Source organism: Chrysochloris asiatica, unplaced genomic scaffold (assembly GCF_000296735.1).
Source record: "Chrysochloris asiatica unplaced genomic scaffold, ChrAsi1.0 scaffold00381, whole genome shotgun sequence".
NCBI classification, from domain to species: Eukaryota; Metazoa; Chordata; class Mammalia; order Afrosoricida; family Chrysochloridae; genus Chrysochloris; species Chrysochloris asiatica.
The window spans coordinates 1,937,762-1,958,121 of record NW_006408899.1 but is presented as its reverse complement, the minus strand read 5'-3'; the positions used below and the strand labels follow the sequence as shown (position 1 = coordinate 1,958,121).

General features: G+C 47.6%; 1 protein-coding gene across 1 annotated transcript in view; it reads left to right on the top strand.

The window, feature by feature from the left end:
• Positions 1–20,360, top strand: part of DTX4 (deltex 4, E3 ubiquitin ligase) — a 50,883-nt gene that overhangs the window by 11,085 nt on the left and 19,438 nt on the right. Inside the window, exons 2-6 of the mRNA XM_006876472.1 lie at positions 3,850–4,573; positions 14,810–14,871; positions 15,217–15,378; positions 19,014–19,075; positions 20,182–20,334. Coding sequence (XP_006876534.1) covers positions 3,850–4,573; positions 14,810–14,871; positions 15,217–15,378; positions 19,014–19,075; positions 20,182–20,334 — 1,163 coding nt within the window. The remainder of the gene's footprint in view (positions 1–3,849; positions 4,574–14,809; positions 14,872–15,216; positions 15,379–19,013; positions 19,076–20,181; positions 20,335–20,360) is intronic.

Genomic DNA, 20,360 nt, shown 5'->3' with positions numbered 1-20,360 from the left:
ATTTTGACCTTTTCCTTCTTTCTTGTCCTCTTAATGACTTTTTGCTTTCTTCCTCTATGATGTTCTTGATGTCATTCCACAACTCTTCTGGTCTTTGGTCTTTAGTGTTTAATGTATCAAATCTGTTCTTCAGATATCATTTCCTCAGATGATCTCTAAATTCAGGTGGGATATATTCAATGTCATATTTTGGCTCTCATGGACTTGTTTTCATTTTCTTCAATTTCTCCCTGAACTTGCACATGAGCAATTGATAGTCTGTTCCACAATCTGCCCCTGGCTTTGTTTTGACTGATGATATAGAGCTTTTCCATCGTCTCTTTCCACAGATGTAGTCAATTTGTTTTCTGTGTATTCCATCTGGTGAGGTCCATTTGTATATTTGTCTCTTATGCTGTCTAAAGAAGGTATTTGAAATGAACAAATCATTGGTTTTGCAGAATTTTATCATGCGTTCTCCAGCATCATTTCTATCACCAAGGCCATATTTTAAAACTACTGATCCTTTCTCTTTGTTTCCAACCTTTGCATTCCAATCACCAATAGTGATCAATACATCTTAATTGCATGTTTGATCAATTTCAGAGCGAAGAAGTTGGTAGAATTCTTTTATTTATTCTCACTGAATTTAGTGGTTGGTGTGTAAATTTGAATAATAGTGGTATTAACAGGTCTTCCCTGTTTGCACATGGATATTATCCTTTCACAGATAATGTTGAACCTCATGACTGATCTGGATATGTTCCTTTTGACAATGAATGCAACACCATTCCTCTTCAATTTGTCATCACCGGCATAGTAAACCATGTGGTTGTCAGATTCAAAATGGCCAATATCAGTCCATTTCAGCTCACTAATGCCTCAGATGTCTATGTTTATGCATTCCAGTTCATTATTTACAATTTTCCCAGATTCATACTTTGCACATTCCATGTTCCAATTTTCAATGGATATTTACAGCTATTTCTCCTCATTTTGAGTTGTGCCCCATCAGCAAATTAAGGTCCCGAGGGCTTTACTCTTCCATGCTTTACTTCATTCGCGTCATCACGGTCAGCTCTACTTTGAGGAGGCAGCTCTCCCTGAGTTGCATTTGAGTGCCTTCCAACCTGAGGAGCTCATTTTCCGGCACTATATCTGACAGTGTTTCTCTGCTATTTATAAGGTTTTCAATGAATAAATATTCGGAAGTAGTTCATTACTCTTTCTTCCTAGTCTGTCTTCATCTGGAAGCTCAGCTGAAATCTGTCCACCATGTGTGACCCTGTTGGTATTTAAAATACTGGTGGCATAGCTTCCAGAATCACAGTAACTCACAAGCCACCACAGTATGACAAACTGACAGCCGAGTGGTGGGGTCCCTCCTGATAATATGTGCTAAGTATGAGAGATGAAATCTGGCAATCTTGACTTCCAAGGAACATTCTGGTTGTAATTCTTCCAACACAGAGTTGTTGGTTCTTCTGACAGTCCATGGTTCCTAAAATTCTTCTCCAATACCATAACTCAAATGCATCAGCTTTACTGTCTTCCTTATTCATTGTCTATCTTTTACATATATGTGAGGCTAATGAGAATGCCTTGGCTTTGTTCAGACACATTTAATCTTCAAACTGACATCTTTGCTCTTGAACACTTTGAAGAGGTTGACAGTAAGGTAGGGGAGGAAAAAATCTGTTCCATGAAGATGACAACCTTGGAAACCCTGTGGGGCAGTTTTACTGTGTCCTGTAGGGTCGCTATGAGTCAGAATCAACTCGATGGAACCCAGCAATAACGTGTCAAGGGTTTTATATGCCTTAGTGCAAATTACAGGACACACATGAGCGATCCAGTACCTCTCAATACATAGTTGTTGGGTGGATAAGTGAGGTACCTTTAATCTTCATAAAACTCTGTGAAGTATTTAGTATCCTGTTTCCCAGGGAGAAAAGGAGGTTCTATATCAGCCAGAGGGACCCTGGCTGCTGCAAACAGTTTACACATGTGACTTCTAGCTGAAAGGTTGGAGGTTCGAGTCCACCTAGAGGTAATGCTTAACCATGTGTGCCTCCCAGGGACTCCAGCATTTCAGACATAGGACGTGTCTGATTTTCTGGGTCACAGATTAAGGAAGAATTTAAGATCTTTGTCTTGTTCAATTCTACTCTGACACACATGGGGTTGCCATGAGTTGGGATTGACTGAATGTGATCGCAACAAGTCTTGCTCTGACCCTCTGGCTGCAGGTGGAAGAAAGTGGCATGATGGCCTTTGGGTTCCAACCCAAGACCAGTTGTTACGGAGTTGATACCAACTCATGGCAACCCCATGTGTATCAGAACTGAGCTCCATAGGATTTTCAGTGGTCTGGTGGTCTACTTTAGTGAGATTGTTGTTGTTGTTGATAGTTGCTGTCAAGTTGATGCAGACTCATGACAACTCTTAGTGTGCAGAGTAGAATTGTGCCCCATAGAGTTTCCAAGGCTGTGACCTTGAAACAGATCGCCAGTCTTGTCTCTGTGGTACCTACCTCTGGGTGAGTTCAAATTGCCAACCTTTCGGCTTACCTTGGCACCACCTAAGGACATCTTCCATAAAGGTTCCAAAGCCAGTGTTGTCAAGTTGATTCCAACTCATAGAGACCCAATTGCTGTAGGATAAGCACGAGACCACAAGGTTGATTTGAACCAGTTCAAACTCACTGGCCACTCCTCTGAAATGTTATACAGGGTCTCTATGAATTGGACCCGACTCGACAGCATTTAACAACAACAACAACAATAACATAGGGTTTCCTAGGCTGTAATTTTTGCAGACGCAGACTGGAATGTTTTTCTTTCTCAGAGCAGCTGGTGGATTCCAATCTTTTGGTTAGCAGCCAACTGCTTTAACCACTGCTCCACCAGGGCTGAGAAACCATATGGAGCACAGTTCGACTCTGACACACATAGGGTCCCCATGAGGCAGAAGTGATTTAGTGGCAACAGGGGGAGATTTTCCTTAGTCTTTGAACAGGCTGGACCATAAATCTAGGTCCCTTGACTCAAAACTGGGAGATATTCTTTTTACTACCTTGCGCTGCCTCCCGCCTCCGTCAGTTGTCACTGAGCTTGTTTAACTGTAGACTCAAAGATGGAAATGTGTCTCTGCTCAGAGCCGATACCCCACTAAACCAAACCCAAATCAACCCCATTGCCATTACATCTATTCTGATGCACAGTGAACCTATATAACAGCAGAACTGTGGCATAGGGTTCCTGAGGCTATCAACCTGTATAGGAGCAGGCTGCCCCATCTGTACCTGGTGGGTTTGAACTGCCAACCTTTCGGTTAGCAATCTAATGCTTAACCCACTGCACCATCTATGACTCACCAAAAGCAAAGCAAAAGAAAAAGCAAACCTACTGCCCTCAAGTCGATTTTAACTCATAACGACCCTGTTAGGACAGAGTGGAACTGCTCCTTAGGGTTTCTAACATGGGACCTGAGAGCCTCATCTTTTTCTTAGGAGTGGCTTGGTGGGTTTGAACCACTGACCTTGAGATTAGTAGCCCAACACTCTGACGCTAGGGCTCCTCATGGCTCACACTCTGTTCAGTTCCACTCACTGTCATCGACTTGGTTCCAACTCCTAGACACCCTCTATAGGGTTCCCAAGGCTGTCAGTCTTGATTGGGAACAGAGGGCCTCATTTTTCTCCTGCAAGGTGACTGGTGTGTTTGAACTGCCAACCCTGTCTATCTTATAGTCTAGTGCCTATCCTGTAACTCCACCAGGGCTCCTAATCTAAGGTTTGCCTCTTACAGTAACACCATCAAGTGTCATTGCATGCTGTCTCTGACCCTTTACTCTGGTCCATTCTGACAGGGACCCTCCGACCAGTTCGACGAAATTACTACGACCCGTCTTCGGCCCCAGGGAAGGGCGTGGTGTGGGAATGGGAGAATGATAATGGCTCGTGGACACCCTATGACATGGAAGTGGGCATCACCATTCAGCATGCCTATGAGAAGCAGCACCCTTGGATCGATCTCACCTCCATCGGCTTTAGCTACGTCATTGACTTCAACACTATGGGCCAGATCAACCGGCAGACCCAGCGCCAGCGCCGCGTCCGGCGGCGTCTTGACCTCATCTACCCTATGGTCACTGGTACCCTGCCCAAGGCTCAGTCCTGGCCGGCCAGCCCTGGGTCAGTCGTCTCGCCCCCTGCCCCGCCTTGTTCCTGCCCACAGTGTGTCCTGGTGATGAGTGTGAAGGCAGCCGTGGTCAATGGGAGCACCGGGCCCCTGCAGCCATCAGCAGCCCGCAAGAACATGCCCCCATCTGGAGCAGTCAAGCTGCCCCCACCACCAGCCTCAGGGGCCAAACCGCTGGATGGCACAGGCACCATCCGTGGCCCTGTGAAAATTGTCCCATCCCAGATGAGTCGGCGACAAGTCTCCCACACACCGGCTGGGGCAACTGCCGGCTCTCCTGCTAGCCCCCCAGGAGCCAATGGCAAGACTGGAAGAGTGGCCTTGGCGACCTTGAATCGGACCAACCTGCAGCGGCTGGCTATTGCCCAGTCTCGAGTACTGATCGCCTCTGGGTAGGTGCTTCCAGAACTGCCTTGTTTCATTGAGGACTTGTTGTTGGGTTCCTTCAAGTCTGTCCCAACTCTTGGTGAGGCCACAGGTGCAGAGTAGAATTGCTCCATAGGATTTTCAAGGCAGAAGAGCAGATCACGAGGTTTGTCTCCCAACGTGCCTCTGGGTGAACTTGAACGGCCTGTCCACCCAGTGAATCCACCATTTCAGACATGCATAGGACGTGTCTGATTGTCTGGGTCACAGATTAAGGAGCGTGGACCAGAGTTAAGGTCTTTGTCTTGTGCAGTTCTACTCTGACACACACGGGGTTGCCGTGAGTTGGGATTGACTCGATGGAATGGCAACAAGTCTTGCCCCAGTAGATGAGAAAAGCTTTGGCCTTTGGACTCCAACCCCAAACCAGTTGTTGTGGAGTTGATTCCACCACGTGGTGAGCCCATGTGCGTAAGAACTACACTCTAGAGGGTTTTCAGAAGCTGATGTTTTGGAACTAGATTGCCAGACCTTTCTTTCGAGATACTTCTGGCTGGACTTGAATCTCCAGCCTTTTAGTCAGCAGCCACCCAGAGACTCCTGGGTCTAATTGAGACTTTGCCTTTTACCAGCCATGTGATTTTTGGCAAAACCTCTAACACTAGAGAATCCTAACTCCCTCATGTGTAAAAATGTTGGCAGTAATGTGCATGTTAGGATTACCGTGAGGATTAAAGATCATGCATGTTGTTGTTGTTAAGTGCTATTGAGTGGGTTGCCCTGTATAGGGTTTCCAAGACTGTAAATCTTTGCTGTAGCAAAGATTTCATCTTTCTCCTGAAGGAGTGTCTGGTGAGCTCAAACCACTGACCTTGTAGCTTGTAGTCCAGTGCTTATCCTGCAGATCCTCTGAGCTCAGATTATGCATACTAAGTAACAATCCCAAACCAAACATGTTGTCATCGGATTCTAACGCATAGCAACTCTATACTTGTTATGTGCTGTGGAGTCGGTTCCGACTCATAGCGACCCTGTACAGGGTTTCCAAGGCTGTAAATCTTTACAGGAGCAGAAAGCCTCATCTTTCTTCCGCGGAACAGCTGGCAGTTTCGAACTGCTGACCTTGAGGTTCGCAGCCTGATTCATAACCACTACGCTACCAGAGCTCCTTAGCAACTATATAGCTAGACTGAAAATCTTTACAGTAGCGGATGGCTTCATCTTTCTCCCTGGGAATGGTGGGTTTGAACAATTAACTTCGTGATTAGCACTGCAACGTCTGACTCACAGCACCACTAGACTTCTTATACTAAGTGATAATGCTGTCGGTGGTGGTAAGGGCCGTGGTGAGTCAATTCTGAGTTCTGGTGACTCTACACAGGGTTTCCAAGGAGCAGCAGGTGGGTTTGAACTGCTGACTTTGCAGTTAGCAGTTCATTGTTTATCCTACAGCTACAGATGTTTGTTGTTAAGTGCTATTGAGTCGGTTCTGACTCACAGAGACCCTGTAGAGGGTTTTGAAGGAGCAACTGGTGGGTTTGAACTGTCAACCTTTCTGTTAGCAGTCCAGTATTTGTCTTACCATGCCATACAAGGACAGTCCCACCCATTTGTTGTTAAGTGCTGTCGAGTCAGTTCTGACCCATAGTGGCCCTGTATAGGGTTTTCCGAGGAGCAGCTGGTGAGTTTGAACCGCCAATCTTGCAGTTCAAATGGCTTTGCAGTCTGGTGCATTAACTCACAATGCCACATCAGGACTCCTAGTTTCACACATAGGTGAGGTTAATTGAGTTCTCCTTATGTTCTATTCCCTGGACTTTGTCTCCTTATTTAATCCTTAGGACATCTCTATGAAATAGGCGTTATTATCCCATTTTACAGATGAAGAAAATAGAGGTTTACTTGCTCAAAAGCGCATAGCTGAATTCTGGGAAGACTAGGATTTGAACATTAGGAAGCTGTTCCGCGGGAGAAAGATGAGGCTTTCTGCTCCCGTTAAGATTTACAACCTCGGAAACCCTGTACAGGGTTGCTATGAGTCAGAACCGACTCCATGGCACACAACAGCAACAACAACAACTCTATGTTTAACCCAGATTCCTGACTTGGCCATGCTGCTTCCCCATGGAGCTCATCACACAGTGCCCAGAGCTCTAAACAGAGATAAACAAAACCACAGAAAAAAACAGTACCATCCAGCCAGTTCCCACTCATGGCAACTTCATGTGTGCAGAGTAGAACTGCTCTGTCAGGTTTTCAGGGCTGTGATCTCTTAGAAGGAGATCACCAGGCATTTCTTCCACAGAGCCATTGGATGAGTTCCAATCACCAACTGCTAGGCTAGTAGTTGAGCGTATCACCATTTGCACATGGGACCCCACTGAACATGCATGCCCCAAACAAATCTAACCCATTGCTAATGAGTCGATTCTGACTTCCAGCAATCCTACATAGGGTTTCCAAGACTGTAAATCCTTAGGGAGCAGATAGCCTCCCCTGCTTCCCTGGAGGGACTTACCAGCCCCACATCTAAGCCACAGTGCTGCCAGAGCTGTCTCCACTGAGCATACTTGTTGTTGTGAAGTGTCATTGAGTCTTTCTGATCTAAAGTGACCTTGTATAGGGTTTCCAAGGGGTAGCTGGTGAGGTTGAATTTGCAATTTACAGCAATTTTGTAGTCCAGCATATTAACCCACAATGCCACATCAGGACTCCATTGAGCATACAGTAGGTGCCAAATGATGGCTGTTTCTCTTCCTGTGGCCTCTCCTCTGGAAGCTGAAGGGGACTTCGGATAGGAACAAGAGCCGCCATTTAGTGGGCACTCACGGTGTGCTTTGGACATGCCGTGCATGGTCTCAGATCCATGCCTATGACTGCCAGTGACCAGCTGCCATTGAGCTGATTTCAGCTCGTGGTGAACCCATGTTTGTCAGAGTGGAGCTGTGCTGTCATAGGTCCTGCTATGATTGTAGTTTGTGGTCTTCCTGACCATAACATGGGATCAGCCAGGCCCATGCCATACATGCCGGTCTCTCCTGGCTTCCTTTTCTCTCCAGGACCCTGGCTCTGCCTTTGGCACCTGCGCCCATGTGGGCAGGATAGTTTTAGAGACAGGGTGGGCACCTGGCTGCCCAGAGCAGGCAGTCAGGACACCAGGCTGGCTCTCAGCATGCAGAGGTTCAGAGCTGGGAGCTGAGGAGAAGAATGGGGGACTGCAGCGTGGGAGGCCTCCAGACCCACTTCCTCTCTGGTCTATGCCACTCGGGTAAGCCAGAGTCTTTGCATTTCCAGTTTCCTCCTGTGTGACGACGGGCTCATTTTACTTGGTTAACTCACCCTGGAGCGTCACTATGAAAACCTCACTGTGGGAATTCACCCCTTGGCTAGCTGTGTTGGCAGCCTCAGCCCACCACCTGGCCCTGTGATGTCAGTTTTACGTGGGGGCTCTTAAACTCAGAATTAACTTCCCAGGGAAGACCACACAGCTTGTGTGTGACACAGTGGGATGGAAACCCAGGATTTGGTCTCTTGTCTGCCGCTGTTTTAGCCAAAGCCTAACTAACTCTTCCTCCCATGTGCAGGCAGAACTCAGAGATACAATAGGTTTGGTCCCAGTCCTCGGCACTGAAGTGAATATTGCATTCAAGAGAGCTGCACCACGATTTTGGTTTCCCAGTGCTTATAAAAGTTATGTTTACACCTAGAGCAGTCGATTAAGTGTGCAATAGTATTATGAAAAAGTTTGAAATATTGTGAGAAACACCAAAATGGGACACAGAGACATGAAATGAACACATGATGTTGGAAAACTACTTGACGCAGGGTGGCCACCAACTTTGAATTTGTGAGAACACGCAGTAAGTCGAGGTCTGCCTGTATGTGGTAAATGCTGCTCACGTGTGTGGACTTTCAGGTCACATCTGGCGGCTGGCGGGAGTGTTGCGGGGAGGGGCAATGGGCACCTGAACTCAGCTGTGACTCAGAGCTCACACTGTCACAGAGCAGTGCCTGTCCGGACGGGGATGAAGGAACTGCAGCCAGACCCTGGCTGTGCCATGCCACCTGGGTACGGTTTGACACCTTTGTTCTCAGTTTCCTCATCTACAAAGTGAGGTGGTGAGAACCTTCTCACTGTAGGGGTGTTGTGAGGATTCAGTAAGACATTCGGTGTCTAGATTGAGTGCAGCACTTGGGAGCTCTGGTAGCGTAGTGGTTACGAATCGGGCTTGCGAACCTTAAGGTCAGCAGAAACTACCAGCTGTTCCGTGGGAGAAAGATGAGGCTTCTGAAAGATTTACAGCCTTGGAAACCCTGTACAGGGTCGCTATGAGTCAGAACCGACTCCATGGCACATAACCACAACCATCCCACCACTACCACTGGTTCCCTTTGGACCGATTCTGACTCACAGCGCCCCCCATGGGTGTGAGTGGAACTGTGCCCCCTAGAGTTTTCAGGAGCTTATATTTCGCAGGTAGATCACCAGACAGGCCTCATCTTTGGAGACACCTCTGGGCAGACTCAAACCTCCAGTCTTTCCATTTGTATCATGTAAGGACTCAGTCAATATCAACTACTATTATTACTATCATTATCATTGTTGTTATGTGCCATTGAGTTGATTCTGATCTATAGCAACTCTCCATAGGGTTTCTGAAGAGTAGCTGGTGAGCTTGAACCGCTGACCTTGAGGTTCAAAGTGAATTTGTACTCTAGTGCATTAACCCACAGCGCCACACTGGGACTCCATTATTATCATTAACAAGTGTCTATTGATGGAAGCCTTGTACTGAAGTCAGAGCACCCTACCTCATTTCAGGTGCCCTCAACAAATGCCAAGTGACCTCTGTTAGAATGCAGGGAGAGGCTCCTCAGATGACTTTGAATCTCCCTGAGGGAACCGGCAACTCTGTTTTTCCTTTTTGTCCTGGCTGCCGCCAGCCTAGTGACACTGGAACTGGAGAATGGGGTCTAGGTCTGGACAGTGTCCTTTCTGAGGGGCTATAGAAACAAGTTGTTTTTCTGCTCTGTTTCGCTGACAAGGGAGACCCCCTAGCTCGCCCGCCCTCTCTGTTCTCCTCACCTCTCACCACCTCCCACAATCCCCCTGCCATCTCAGCCACTTAATGAGCGTGTTTCTTCCCTTTGTCTGGTACTGCCATCGACCTTCTGTCGTCGCAGGTCCGGGCCCCCTCCCCTCTCTGCGCATGACCTCTTCAGACAACTTTCCCACGGAAAAAAGGAAGAACAGGGCGGGTGGTAGAAGTGGGATGAAGAGAGGGGCTTGTGGGGGGTGGTGGGTAACAAAAGAGCCTGTGAATTATTCAGACACAGGCGGGAGTTTCTAAAGGGAGAGAAAGGGGGGCTCTGTGTAGAGGGTGGGAGTCGCCCCTCTGCCGTCTCTTTTGGAATGGAGGCTTCTCTATCTCTAGTTAGGCCTGGGTTACCGTAGAGACAGACCATTGTCCACCGGGACTGAGGATTTCTGCGTTGGCTGTAACTCACTGCTTTTCCCCATGGTGTCTACAGAAACATTCGCCCTCCCACCAACCCCCTCCTCCTCTGCCACCCTGCTAGTTCTTCCCTGCCTTAGTCTCATATTTTAGAGGTGGAAATGAACACTTGGCCTCTTCATAACTGGAAATAGCCCAGCAGAATGGGGAGTGGGGGATGCTTTCTGATTGGTCCCAACATGGTGGTTGGGTCAGACAGCTTTGGCTGAGTTGAGTTGCGCAGGATGTGAAAAGCATTCCTACCCCTTGGTTTCTGTCTTCTAGAAAGAGGGCTCAGGCATACCAAAACCAAAAAGCCAAATCAAACTGACTGCCACTGGGTTCGTTCTGATTCCTGGTAACCCTGTAGGACAGAGGTGTTGTTAGGTACCATCGAGTCAGTACCGACTCACAGTGACCCTATGCACAACAGAACGAAAAACTCCCTGATCCTGGGCCAACGTCACACTCCACAATCGTTGCTACATTTCAACCCACTAATGCTACCATTGTGCCAATCCATCTTGTTGGGGGGGGTCTTCCACTTTTTCTCTGACCCTCTACTTTACCAAACATGATATCCTTCTCCACTGACTGGTCCTTCCTGACAATATGTCTGAAGTATGAGAGACGAAGTCTGGCCATCCTGGCCTCCAAGGAGCACTCTGGTTACATTTCTTCCAACACAGATCTATTTGTTCTTTTGGCAGCCCATGGTACTTTCAATATTCTCCAACACCATAACTCAAATGCATCCATTCTTCTACAATCTTCCTTATTCACTATCCAACAGAGCAGAGCTGTCCATAAGGTTTCCGAGACTGTAAATCGTGACAGAAGCAAACAGTCTCATCTCTTGCTCTCAAAAGAGCTACTGGGTTTGAACCTCTGACTTTGTGGTTAGCAACCTAATAATTTAATCCACTATGCCACCAGGGCTCCTTCAAGCCCACGATGAGGTTTCAAAACATTTGTGGAAAAATGGCATTAAAAGATAATGGAACTTTCCCATTAATTTATTTGAAGTCCCCTGGGACCTCAGACTGGGTAACCATCCCTGGGGAGGGTGACAACAGTGCATACTCAGTTGTTAGCCCACCCAGGGACACCTTAGAAGATAGGCCTACCAATCTATTCCTGTCAAGACTGCAGCCGAGAAAACTGTGTGGGATTTGGTCATGAGCTGGGATTGAGTGAACAGCAAACACCAACAGTAACAACTAGACAGACAGACAGACGCTGCTCTGTCGGGTTTTCATTTTAGCCAGCAATGGTGAAAGGGTGGGAGGAAGCAATTGTTGCCAAGTCAGCATTCTCAATGTCTTCAAGAATCTGAGACACTTGGGATATTAAAGCACGAAAAGGGCTTATCAAGCCCAACTTCCTCTTACAGTTGGGAAAGAAAACTCTAAACAAACATCTGAATTTGCATAGGGCTCCCTGTTGGCACAGCATTTAACTTGGATTCTAAATCTTTACAGAGACCCCCAGCTCACAGTCCTTAAGTGGATTCAGACTCCTCAGGACCCTCTACAACATAGCAGATGGCACAGAACTGGGCAGTATTTTGTTCTGTTGTGCATAAGGTCACTATGAGTCGGAACCAAACCAATGGCACCTAACAAGGGCTCAGTAGAAGTGCTTCATAGAGTTTTCAAACCTGTAACAGCAGCAGGCTGCCTCATCGTTCTCCCATGGAGCCACTCGTGGGTTCAAACCACCAACCTTTCAGTTAGCAGCCAGAGCGTAACCACTGGACCAGAAGGATAACTTGGATGTGGTCAAGAAGTTCAGTGAGGTCACTCACGTGGCCGTCCCAAAGGCACAAAGCAAGACTGGCTGAGGGGCTAGACTTCAGAGCTCCTTCAGCTATGTAAGTAAATTGTTCCCTTCCTACCTAAGCCCAATGACAAGCTCATCCACCATGTGGCCCCTTTCCCAACACGGCAGGGACAAGCACCTCTCCCATGGGTGTGTTCCCGAGATCTGTGTGCAGACCCTTCTCCCCAGACTTTGCCCTAGCCCTGCTACCTGGGATATGTGCTCTGAGGATCGGGTTGTTTCCTGGTTGACCACACTGGGTGTGGAAACCTGCCAGTCCAGTTTGTGGGAACAAAGGTACCTTTTGTCACCCAGATCACAGCTATTTATCAGCTGCAGTGGGGGCCTCAGAGGCGGTGAGGGGGAACACAGGTGCACGCAGACCTGCATCTGCTGCCCCCTGGTGGGGAGCAGGGGAACAGGTCACAGGAGGTGCCATCCTTCCCTGGAAGTTTATGCGTAGAGAGCCAGGTGAAGAGGCTGGGGATGCAGGGGTCTGAATGCCATCTTCCTCTTAGGGACTTGAGTGGGGGCATCTCAAGAAGTGTCCCTGGCTGTGTACCTTCTAATCCACACAGTTTTAACAATAAGGAAATGGAAGCTCAGGAAAGTTAACTGGTTGGTGAGGAATTGTGGGCAAATCTAGGATTCAAACCTGGCTTTCTAGACTACTTGTCTGGCCCAGTTTCCCTTGGTTTGAACTCGGTACTTCCCATGCTCATCTGGGTGTGATCCATTCTGAAGAAAAACAGCCTCTGGTGGCATTTTGAGACACAAAAACTCTCACGTCTGTTGTTTCATATCCTCACAGCCCTGTCACTCTTGTGGTCTTCCTCAGGGAGGGCTGGAGGGGAAGGAGCAGTAATCTTAGGGGTGGGAGTGACAGACTGAGGCCCCTCCCTCTCAGCCTGGAGGTCCCAAGTGGACTCAGACCCACATGGCTGCTCTTCCTTCTGCTGGTGGTGGTTAGTGGTGGTGTGCCTTGGAGTCGGTTCTGACCCATAGTGACCCGGTATAGAGTTTTTGAAGCTGTAAATCTTGAAGGCAGCAGAAAGTCTCTCATTCTCTGGTGGTGCAGCTGGTAGATTCAGACTTCTGACCTTGTGGTTAACAGTCCAACTCATTACCCACTATGCTACCAGGCAGGGCGCCTGGTTTATTTGATGCATTCTTCGAGCCTCATGTTCTTGGTCTGCAGCATGGGGTGTCACAAGGATCACATGATATAAACATGCTGAGTGGTTAAGACATGGACTCCACAGCTACATTTTCTGGGTTCAAATCCTTAGATGTGTGACGCTGGTCATGTTTGATGAACCTCTCTGTGCCTCAGCTTCCTTGTCAGTAAAATGGGGCTAATGACAGTTATAGTCAGGATGCATCGGGTTTCGAAGATACTGTTTACAAAGTGGCTTCAAAAAGTTCATGGAAAAATTCCATTATCGTACGATTCTACTTTTACACAAAGTTTTTGACGTCCCCTCATATATTGTGAGCCATTTGAACTGCACCTAGAACAAGGTGAGTGCTGATGTGTTAATGATGACAACTTATATCTTCTCAGGCTGTCTGCCTCTGGGAGTCAACAGAGACTTTGGCCTCCCCACTCCAAGCCCAGCTGTGGGAGCTGGGTGGTGCAGGGGTTGTGTAAGACCCATCTCCAGCGGCCCCCGCCCCCCATGTTTTTCTAGTCAGCTCTGTGGGAGGCCTGGCATTCCCAGGCAGCCCAGCTAGCTTCCTCCACCAGATCCAACTGCTGGGGAGAGGACAGAGAGGGGAGGCGGTTCTTCCTGCTGTTGACATTTCTCAGGGACAAGGAGGAGTCACAGCTGTAGAACTGTGATTACCAAAAGCTCAATGGGGAACTGGCTACTCCAGACTCTGGGCCCCACCATGGGAGGCTGAGACTCAGGCCTGAGACTCCTGTCATTGTCAAAGCTCCATACCACAAGGTCAGTTTGAACTGCAAGATTGGTGGTTCAAACTCACCGGACACTCCTTGAAAACCCTATATAGGGTCGCTGTGAGTTGGAACTGACTTGACAGCACTTAACAGTAACCACAATGTAAGTAGTTCTTATGCCCACCCAAGTTTGAAACTGCTTCTCGTTTTACAGTCACTGCCCTGGTGTGGCATTATAGAATAAACACTGGACTGCTAACCAAAAAGTTGGTGGTTCAAAACCACCAGCCGATCCTCAGAAACCCTATACAGGGTCACTGTGAGTCGGAAACAACTTGACGGCACTTGACAATAACAAGTATGTATTGTGTGCCTACTAGTGCCGGCTCTAAAGAAAACAAAGATCAGGATCTTGTACGGGATTTTTGAGGAGTGGCTGGTGGGTTTGAACTGCCTACCTTTTGATTAGCAATCCTGTGCTTATCCTACCGTACCACCCCAGGATTCCTATGTATAATCCAGGACAGGATTAAATACAGTGGTCAGAGAAAGTCTCATTGGGAAAGCAAGATTTGAGCCAAGCCTGAAGGAGTTGAAGGAGGAAGCCAAACGGATATATTTACATGGTGGAAGAGCATTCCAGGAAGATGGAACAGCATAATGCAAAGACTCTGGGGCAAGAGCATGCCTGTAGGAGGAAGATCCGTCAAGCAATGTGACAGGAAGCCAGAAAGATAATGGGATGGTGGTGGATGTTGGCAGATAATGTAAGGCCCCGGAGCTCTTGCTAGAACTTTGACTTTGACTCTGAATGACCTGGAGAACCGTGGCAGGCTTGTGAGTGGAGGAGAGACTTGGCCCTGTGTTGGTTTTGAAGACCTCACTGTGGCTTTTCTGTGAAGAAATTACTACTTCTTTCATAGTGGTTTGCAGTTTCTGTAAGAAAGGGCAAACTCTCAATCGGTAAAGTTTTGGGTTTCCAACAATGGCCCATTTTATCCTGCTTGTCAAAACCATAATGTGTCTGCTCATTCCTTCCTCAGAGTTCCCACTGTCCCCGTGAAGAACTTGAATGGCTCCAGTCCTGTCAACCCTGCCTTGGCAGGTAAGAGAAATGCACTGTGGGATGGGGCTGACTTAAGGGAGAAGAAATGCGAGTCATGAAGTAAATGAATAAAGTGATGAGAATTTGTAACGGTGAGAGTTTTGGCTTTCACAAGTTGTCTCCGGACGGCAGGAGGCCATTTGGGGAGAACTGATGGCTTAAAGCAAAGCATGCTATTGAAGATGAGTGGCTGAATACATTTTTGGAAATGATGAAGTAGGAGCGCCCTCTGTTGGAACGGAGAGGTGGTTTCTGGGGAGGAAAGTGTTTGGAGAGGGTCTGGGAGCCAGTCCTCCAGCCCTGGCCTTTCAGGAATGCCTTCCTCACCTTGCCCTGTCCTTTCAGGAATCACTGGGATCCTTATGAGTGCAGCAGGGCTGCCTGTGTGTCTCACCAGACCACCAAAGCTGGTTCTCCACCCACCCCCCGTCAGCAAGAGTGAAATAAAATCCATTCCAGGTGTTTCCAACACAAGCCGCAAGACTACCAAAAAACAAGCCAAGAAAGGTACCAGCCTCCTTATCTCATGGATTTCTGCATCTGCTAAGTGAATCTGATGCTCATTCCTGTCCTGAGGATTCTATCAAAGTGTATTTCACCTTGAGAAATATGAATATGCAAAAATACTGAAACATAAAATGATAAAGTGTTACCCAAATAAAATGTATGAGAGGATCAAGATCACTTTGAGGGTGGAACCAGTACAAACTGGATTCAAATCCCAACAGTCATGTGAATACATGGAGCTTCAGTTTTCTTATCTTTGCAAATTGCAATTTCTTATCTCCCAACCAGCATGCATCAGACATATACTGGCATGCTGGTAAGTAGCCAAGATCTTGTATCCTTTTAAAGTCTCCAGCTGCCTTGGAAATTCAGGAACCCCTTCTTATTTCCTCACAATTGAGTGAGCACTGGGTATGACTGATTGCTGATCAAAATAAAACAAATGTACACGCTGCCATCAATTTGGGTCCCATGTGCTACAGAGTGAAACTGCTCCATGGGGTTTTCTAAGTACAGTCAGCATGCTTCTTATAAGCCTGTTATCAAGACATGTTTTCAGGAGGGACCAGTCCCTGGAGAGGGACATCATGTTTGGTAAAGTAAAAGGTCAGGAAAAAGGGGAAGACCCCCAACGAGATGGATTGACACAGTGGCAGCAGCAATGGGCTCAAGTGTGGCAATGACCGTGAGGTTGGTGCAGGACTGGGCAGTGTTTCATTCTGTTGTGCACAGGGTCGCTATGAGTCAGAGTCAATTCCATGGCACCTAACAACAACAACCACAATAGAGTTTTCTTGGCTATGATTTTTATGGCAGGAAATCACTAGGTCTTTCTTCTGTGGCCCCACCCAGTGGGCTCAAACCACCAACCCTCAGATTAGTGGCAGAGAGGGAACCGTTTGGGGCATTCTGATGGTGGGTATTGGCTGCTAAGAGCTGTGACCCTCACCCTTAGCCCCCCAACCTTGAAAGGATACTGTGCAGTTAATGGGATACTAAGGAAGACCATAGAAGAATTGATGCTTTTGAGTTATGGTATTGGAGGAGAATATTGAAAGTGCCATGGGCTGCCAAAAGAACCAACAGATCTGTTGTGGAAGAAGTGTAGCCAGAGTGCTCCTTGGAGGTCAGGATGGCCAAACTTCGTCTCTCATTCTTGGGACATCTTGTCAGGAGGGATCAGTCGCTGGAGAAGGATATCATGTTTGGTAAGGTGGAGGGTCAGAGAAAAAGAGGAAGACCCCCAATGAAATGGATTAACCAAGTGGCAGCATCGATGGATTCAAGCGGGGCAATGATAGTGAGATTGGCCCAGGACCGGGTAATGTTTCATTCTGTTGTGCATAGGGTCACTATGGGTCGGTATCAACTCGATGGCCCCTAACAACAACAGCATGCATAATGTACTTAGCCAAGAGTCTGTTAAGCAGTCGGCTCCCAATTAATAGAAGCTTGATTCTTATCAGAGAAGTGGGACATTGGGAGGGAAGGACTTGGAAGCCAGCTCTTGGCTGCTGCTCGATCTCCTTCCCCAAATGCTTGTCCCACTTCTCCAGGCTCTCAGAATGCCTCTGCTTAAAGGTGGTGGTGGTGGTGATGTGCCATGGAGTCGGTTCCGACTCATAGTACCCTACATAGGTTTCTGAGGCTGTAAATCTTTACGGAAGAAGAAAGCTTCATCTTTCTCTCATGGAACAGCTGGTAGTTTCCAACTGTTGACCTTGTGGTTCGCAGCCCAACTGGTAACTACTATGCTACCAGAGCTCCTTTCTGTTTAAAGTGGTGTGTAACTGCAATTGTCTCATTCAGAGTCTGATAGGAAATGACAGGGTTTTATACATTCCCAATGTTAGAGGCCTGGTGTGATGCTGTGGGTTAATGTGCCAGACTGCAAAGCCATTTGAACTGCAAGGTCAGCAGTTCAAGCTCACCGGTTGCTACTTGGAAACCCTATAGAGGGTTGCTATGGGTCAGAATCGACTCGATTGCACATAACAACAACAATAACTCTTGTTATTATAAATAGCACAGTTAGGGCCCTTACCAGGCACAGTGCTAACTTGAATCATTGACTTATCACAGCAGTTCTTTAAAGTAGGTGCTAGAGGTTTTCACACATTTACAAGGAAGACAGTCAAGTAGCGAGAGGTTTGAGAGTGTCCCAAGGTGGCAGTGATCTTTTCTTTCCTTCTAGTTACTTGGCACTAACAGGCTGTTGGTAACTGAAAGGTTGCCAGTTCAAACCTATCCAGCGGCACTAAGGAAGAAAGACCTGGTGATCCGCTTCTGTAAAAATCACAGCCAAGAGAACACTGTGGAGCAGTGCTGCTCTGACATGTGGGTCACCATGCGTCAGAATCGACTTGATGGCAATGTGCTTGTTTGGGTTGGTCTCTATCCCAGGCTGGGCTGCCTCCTAATCATTGCAGCCTGGCAGGATGCTTCTGAGACTTCTTGCCCTTCCCTGCCGTATCTGCTGCCAGTGACAACACTGTCCTGAGGTTGTGGCTCATGATGTCCAAAAAAAGAAATCTTATTTTGACTCTGCAGTATAGAGTGAGATAGGACCCACGATGTTTTAAGTGAATGCAGTAAGAATACCTAATATGTATTACATGTTTAACAGTTTATAAAGCGTTTGAGTCCTGGTGTGGCGCGGTAAAATAAGCACTTAACCAGAAGATCAGATTGAACTGCACAGTCGGAGGTTCAAACTCATCAGCTGCTCCTTGAAAACCCTATACAGTGTTGCTATGAGTTGGAACTGAGTCAATAGCACTTAACAACAACACCCTATAGGTTGGTAGTTTGAACCCATCCATTAGTTCTGTGGTGGCCTGGTGATACGTTTCGATAAAGGTTGTTCGTCAAATGGGTTCTGACTCACAGCGACCTGGCTGGTGGGTTTGAACTGCTGACCTTGTGGCTAGCAGTCCAGTGCTTATCCTGTAGCACCACACCAGGACTCCTCATAAAGGGTTCCGTCAAGACAACCCTATGGCTCTCAGTTCGAATTTTAATCCACGGGATCACCATGAGTTGGAATCAATTGAACAGCAGTGGGCCTGGGTTTGGGGGTTCTTTTATCTTATCATATTGGGACCTTTGAGGGTAGTTCAGGCTCTTCAGTTATAAGAAAGAGAAGCTCACTCAAAGAATCTCACTTAAAAAGCAGGTTTGCTGAAAGTGGGCAGGAATATATCAGGAAAGCAATCGAAGGAGGTAGAAGCTGGCGTTAACACCTCCCGCCTCCTCAGAGCACCTCGCTCTCTTGTCTGCCCCTTGTATCTCTTTCAAAATTTTAAATCCAGTTGCAGAATGAATTTCTAGGGACTTTCATATTCTGGGTTCTCCCCTCTTCCTCTTTGAAATTGGCTAATCCTTTCTCTTATGACACGCCTGGAGTTCTTGCATGGGTACAAATGGTTTACACCCTTGGCTGCTAACCAAAAGGTCAGTGGTTCAAACCCACCAGCTACTCCACACAAGAAAGATGAGACAGCCTTGGAAGCCCTGCAGGGCATTTCTCCTCTGCCCTTTAAGGGCCTTGTGAGTTGGAATCGATTTGACAGCAGTAGGTCAGCTTGGTCCTGTCTCTCTGTGTTGGTGGCCCACTGATTCTCCTGTCCCCACAGGTAAAACTCCAGAGGAAGTGCTTAAGAAGTACCTGCAGAAAGTCCGGCATCCACCAGATGAGGTGAGTGTGGGGAAAGGAGGCAAGTTCACCTTCACTACTCATGGGCATTTCATCCGAGGTCACTTCCTGCAGGAGACTGTCAGAGCCTCCTGGGCTCTTTGTCCAGGGTTGCACATACTCTCCCCCTTTTACTAGTTCAGCATAGTGTGGAATGACATGCCCGCCACATTGAGAATTTATGGGATAAGTCATAGGGGCTCGTTAAACCAGATGTGGTATTGAGCAGTGGTTTTCACCTGGGGGCACTTTGCCCTTCAGGAAGAGGTTTTTGGTGGTCACCATTAGAGGGTGAGGGCCCGCTGCCAGCATCAAGTGGGAGTAGTCCAAGGGTGCTGCTAACCATCCAACAATGCACACCCTACATCTCCCCCTGCCACAGCCAAGATTCACCCAACCCCAAATGTCAATAGTGCTGAGGTGAAGAAACCCTGTCATCGACTTATTTAAATAGCTGTCCCTCTGGTATGCTTGGGATACAGTTCCCTTTACAAAAGGCCATTTGAAATAGAACTTGACAGCAAGTCTTTGTATGTCCCATAAGTGACTGGAAGATGCTAAAGGAAGGGCAGTGTGAGGTCACAGCCCTGAAGGAGATCATGCGTCAGTCAGCACATCTGATTCCGGAGTTTCTCTTGTGTAACCCTCAGCGGCATTGGACTGCTAACCACAGTGTCGGTGGTTCAAACCCACCAACTGCTCTTCAGGAGAAAGATGAGGCTCTCTGCTCCCATACTTTGTTGGAATCAACCTGATGCAGTTATCAGCCCAACACGTAACCCAGTACAGGAGTCCTGGTGTGGTGCTGTAGGAGAAAGCACTGGACCGAAAGGCTGGTTTAAACTTCAGGTTGCTGGTTCAAACTCACCAGTTGCTCCTCGGAAACCCTATACAGGGTCACTATGAGTCAGAACTGACTCGATGGCACTTAATTAACAACAGCTACAAAAATGACCTATACCCCTAGCTTGTGGGCATTCTAGAAGAGGGTGATAATTACACATCTGACCTCTGAGGTCACGCATGGGAGAGCTGTCATGGAAATGCCCCAACCTCCCAGGCCAGGTGACATCTGAGGACCTCTCTACTCTGTCCCCTCCTGCCTCTAGGACTGCACCATCTGCATGGAGCGCCTCACAGCCTCCTCGGGCTACAAGGGCCCTCAGCCGACCGTCAAGCCTGACCTGGTAGGAAAGCTGTCTCGTTGCGGCCACATCTACCACATTTACTGTCTGGTCGCCATGTACAACAATGGGAACAAGGTCAGTGCCAGCTTGTGCCTACCCCA